Source organism: Penaeus japonicus, unplaced genomic scaffold (assembly GCF_977035675.1).
Source record: "Penaeus japonicus unplaced genomic scaffold, GWHDUDI00000001_assembly GWHDUDI00000042, whole genome shotgun sequence".
In the NCBI taxonomy this organism is placed as follows: Eukaryota; Metazoa; Arthropoda; class Malacostraca; order Decapoda; family Penaeidae; genus Penaeus; species Penaeus japonicus.
This window is the reverse complement of record NW_028234444.1, coordinates 21,279,219-21,284,218: the sequence shown is the minus strand read 5'-3', so window position 1 is coordinate 21,284,218 and position 5,000 is coordinate 21,279,219. Positions and strand designations below refer to the sequence as shown.

Below are 5,000 nucleotides of genomic sequence, written 5' to 3'. Positions count from 1 at the left end.
ATTTTCTTCATAACCATCGTTATTGTTTTTCATTATTTTCTTCATAACCATCGTTATTGTTTTTCTTCATTTTCTTCAAAACCATCGTTATTGCTTTTCCTTATTTTCTTTATAACCATTTTTATTGCTTTTCTTTATTTTCTTTAAAACCATCTTTATTCCTTTTCTTTATTTTCTTCATAACTATCGTTATTGCTTTTCCTTATTTTCTTTATAACCATTTTTATTCCTTTTCTTCATTTTCTTCAAAACCATCGTTATTGCTTTTCCTTATTTTCTTCATAACCATCTTTATTGCTTTTCCTTATTTTCTTTATAACCATTTTTATTGCTTTTCCTTATTTTCTTCATAACCATTTTTATTGCTTTTCTTTATTTTCTTTAAAACCATCTTTATTCCTTTTCCTTATTTTCTTCATAACCATCGTCATTGTTTTTCATTATTTTCTTCATAACCATCGTTATTGTTCTTTATTTTCTTTAAAACGATCTTTATTGCTTTTCTTTATTTTCTTCATAATCATCGTTATTGCTTTTCTTACCATCACCATCCATTTATTCGGATCTCCACTCCCACCTCCCAGTCTTGCGAACAGAAAAGATGAATTACACAGACCAACCCCAGACCTACGAAGAGCGAAGGGACACCAACATCCTCTTCTTCGCCGTTGAACCCTTGGTCGTCAACTTAACCTTGAACGCTGAACCCTACGCTCTGTGCCGAACCAATCTCTCCTCCGAGGTGGTTCTTCAGAAACTGAGCGGAGGAGAGTGTGCTCAAGGGATCACTCCTTATGAGTTTCATGAGATCCGGGTGACTTTACACTCGCGTAATCGTCTGAAGGTGAGAGCTTTGGGAGTTGGGAATGGGGTTGTAGTGGAAGACTTAGGTGAGCTCTAGGGATTGGGGATAAGATGGGAGTGGAAGACTTAGGTGAGCTCTAGGGATTGGGGATTGGGTTGGAGTGGAAGACCTAGGTGAGCTCTAGGGATTGGGGATAAGATTGGAGTGGAAGACTTGGGTGAGTTCTAGGGATTGGGAATAAGATTGGAGTGGAAGAATTAGGTGAGCTCTAGGGATTGGGGATTGGGTTGGAGTGGAAGACTTAGGTGAGCTCTAGGGATTGGGAATAAGATTGGAGTGGAAGACTTGGGTGAGCTCTAGGGATTGGGGATAAGATTGGAGTGGAAGACTTAGGTGAGCTCTAGGGATTGGGGATAGGGTTGGAGTGGAAGACTTGGGTGAGCTCTAGGGATTGGGAATAAGATTGGAGTGGAAGACTTAGGTGAGCTCTAGGGATTGGGGATTGGGTTGGAGTGGAAGACTTGGGTGAGCTCTAGGGATTGGGGATAAGATGGGAGTGGAAGACTTAGGTGAGCTCTAGGGATTGGGAATAAGATTGGAGTGGAAGACTTAGGTGAGCTCTAGGGATTGGGGATTGGGTTGGAGTGGAAGACTTAGGTGAGCTCTAGGGATTGGGGATTGGGTTGGAGTGGAAGACTTGGGTGAGCTCTAGGGATTGGGAATAAGATTGGAGTGGAAGACTTGGGTGAGCTCTAGGGATTGGGAATAAGATTGGAGTGGAAGACTTGGGTGAGTTCTAGGGATTGGGAATGGGGTTGGAGTGGAAGACTTAGGTGAGCTCTAGGGATTGGGGATAAGATTGGAGTGGAAGACTTGGGTGAGCTCTAGGGATTGGGAATAAGATTGGAGTGGAAGACTTAGGTGAGCTCTAGGGATTGGGGATAAGATTGGAGTGGAAGACTTGGGTGAGCTCTAGGGATTGGGGATAAGATTGGAGTGGAAGACTTGGGTGAGCTCTAGGGATTGGGGATAAGATTGGAGTGGAAGACTTGGGTGAGCTCTAGGGATTGGGAATAAGATTGGAGTGGAAGACTTGGGTGAGTTCTAGGGATTGGGAATGGGGTTGGAGTGGAAGACTTAGGTGAGCTCTAGGGATTGGGGATAAGATTGGAGTGGAAGACTTGGGTGAGCTCTAGGGATTGGGGATAAGATTGGAGTGGAAGACTTGGGTGAGCTCTAGGGATTGGGGATAAGATTGGAGTGGAAGACTTGGGTGAGCTCTAGGGATTGGGAATAAGATTGGAGTGGAAGACTTAGGTGAGCTCTAGGGATTGGGGATAAGATGGGAGTGGAAGACCTAGGTGAGCTCTAGGGATTGGGGATAAGATTGGAGTGGAAGACTTAGGTGAGCTCTAGGGATTGGGGATTGGGTTGGAGTGGAAGACTTAGGTGAGCTCTAGGAATTGGGGATTGGGTTGGAGTGGAAGACAACTCTCTTAAAGGTTGTTTAGATACACACACGTATGATAAGCACATGTACATGATGGAATGATACAGTTATACAATATATAACTAGTATAACTTGCTATTCTTTATTCGAAACCACTTTAAGTTAGAGAAACCAGAAAGTATTAGAAAGACACTTGATCACAAACTAAGTGCACTTTTTTTTACAACTTTACGAGATAAGCTCTAGGAATTGGGAATGGGGTTGGAGTGGAAGACTTAGGTGAGCTCTAGGGATTGGGAATAAGATTGGAGTGGAAGACTTGGGTGAGCTCTAGGAATTGGGAATGGGGTTGGAGTGGAAGACTTAGGTGAGCTCTAGGGATTGGGGATTGGGTTGGAGTGGAAGACTTAGGTGAGCTCTAGGGATTGGGAATAAGATGGGAGTGGAAGACTTAGGTGAGCTCTAGGGATTGGGGATAAGATTGGAGTGGAAGACTTAGGTGAGCTCTAGGGATTGGGAATAAGATTGGAGTGGAAGACTTAGGTGAGCTCTAGGGATTGGGGATAAGATTGGAGTGGAAGACTTAGGTGAGCTCTAGGGATTGGGAATAAGATGGGAGTGGAAGACTTAGGTGAGCTCTAGGGATTGGGGATAAGATTGGAGTGGAAGACTTAGGTGAGCTCTAGGGATTGGGAATAAGATTGGAGTGGAAGACCTAGGTGAGCTCTAGGGATTGGGAATAAGATTGGAGTGGAAGACTTAGGTGAGCTCTAGGGATTGGGAATAAGATGGGAGTGGAAGACCTAGGTGAGCTCTAGGGATTGGGGATTGGGTTGGAGTGGAAGACTTAGGTGAGCTCTAGGGATTGGGGATTGGGTTGGAGTGGAAGACTTAGGTGAGCTCTAGGGATTGGGGATTGGGTTGGAGTGGAAGACTTGGGTGAGCTCTAGGGATTGGGGATAAGATTGGAGTGGAAGACTTAGGTGAGCTCTAGGGATTGGGGATTGGGTTGGAGTGGAAGACTTGGGTGAGCTCTAGGGATTGGGAAAGGGGTTGGAGTGGAAGACTTAGGTGAGCTCTAGGGATTGGGGATAAGATTGGAGTGGAAGACTTAGGTGAGCTGTAGGGATTGGGAATAAGATGGGAGTGGAAGACTTAGGTGAGCTCTAGGGATTGGGAATAAGATGGGAGTGGAAGACTTAGGTGAGCTCTAGGGATTGGGGATAAGATTGGAGTGGAAGACTTAGGTGAGCTCTAGGGATTGGGGATTGGGTTGGAGTGGAAGACAACTCTCTTAAAGGTTGTTTAGATACACACACGTATGATAAGCACATGTACATGATGGAATGATACAGTTATACAATATATAACTAGTATAACTTGCTATTCTTTATTCGAAACCACTTTAAGTTAGAGAAACCAGAAAGTATTAGAAAGCCACTTGATCACAAACTAAGTGCACTTTTTTTTACAACTTTACGAGATAAGCTCTTTGTCATTGTTGTTATGTTCCTGTCATTATCTTTATTCGTGTTATCATTATCATTATAATCATTAATTATTAATAAATCAACTTGGATAGCGCTAGATCAATAGATATTCCCTACATGTTCATATTTGAATAATGATAGCAAAGTTTTACGGTCGCTCTCAGCAAACACTTGATGCCAAAGGTTCAGAAATTTAAATACAGCGAGGGGTTCAAATCCCATAGGGAATAGTTGTGTTCAGTGAATGAAGAGCGTGAACAAGTATCACATGATATGACCTTTTGGAATCAAAACATGTTTTATAAAAGTCAGTGGCTGTACATGTATTGAACATGTACATGTAAAGGTGTATGAATGTAGTCATGCACGTACACATTAGATTACTGTTGAAAAATGACCAAATGGATATACAGCCTACAAAAAAAAAAAATAATAAATAAATAAAAATAATAATAATAATAAATAATAATAATAATAATTATATATATATAATATATATATATATATATATGTATATATATATATATAAATCTTTATCAATTAAAAATACAAAATGAGGACAATCTACTTTTGGAGAAAAAATTTAAAAAAAATTAAAAAAAAATCAACATACGCTCATTCTGTTTGTTAACAGTCTGTGTTAGTTAATAGTCTGTTCTCGCATTTGTTAAGTCACACTCACCCTTTCTAATTATATAATCCTCCAAACCATAAGCAACAACTCGACACCCTTTCCCCACAGATCGAGGGCCCGAGTGTTGGTGAGGACGACCCCGTTTTCCCGGTCCCCCTGGTTCTCCAAGTGACCATATCCCCCGGAGACAACCAGACGGTCAGCAATAACCCTAATCCAAGCTGGGTGCTCTACATGACAAGGATGTCGAGGGGTGAGGGAATGGTAGGAAGAGAGAGAGTGAGAGGGAGAGAGAGAGGAGGGAGAGGGGGGATGGGAGGGAGAGAAAGAGAGGGAGAGGGGGGATGGAGAGAGAGGGGGAGGAATGGGAGGGAGAGAGAGTGAGAGGGAGAGAGAGAGGAGGGAGAGGGGGGATGGGAGGGAGAGAGTGAGAGGGAGAGAGAGAGGAGGGAGAGGGGGGATGGGAGGGAGAGAGTGAGAGGGAGAGAGAGAGGAGGGAGAGGGGGGATGGGAGGGAGAGGGGGGATGGGAGGGAGAGAAAGAGAGGGAGAGGGGGGATGGGAGGGAGAGAAAGAGAGGGAGAGGGGGGATGGGAGGGAGAGGGGGGAGAGAAAGAGAGGG

General features: G+C 43.3%; 1 protein-coding gene across 3 annotated transcripts in view; it reads left to right on the top strand.

Annotated features, from left to right (window-relative positions):
* Positions 1-5,000, top strand: part of LOC122262854 (uncharacterized) — a 15,894-nt gene that overhangs the window by 5,979 nt on the left and 4,915 nt on the right. For all 3 annotated transcript variants that reach the window (XM_043031046.2, XM_043031047.2, XM_043031045.2), the window contains exons 3-4: positions 585-844; positions 4,488-4,632. In XM_043031046.2, the coding sequence (XP_042886980.2) occupies positions 585-844; positions 4,488-4,632 (405 nt within the window). The remainder of the gene's footprint in view (positions 1-584; positions 845-4,487; positions 4,633-5,000) is intronic.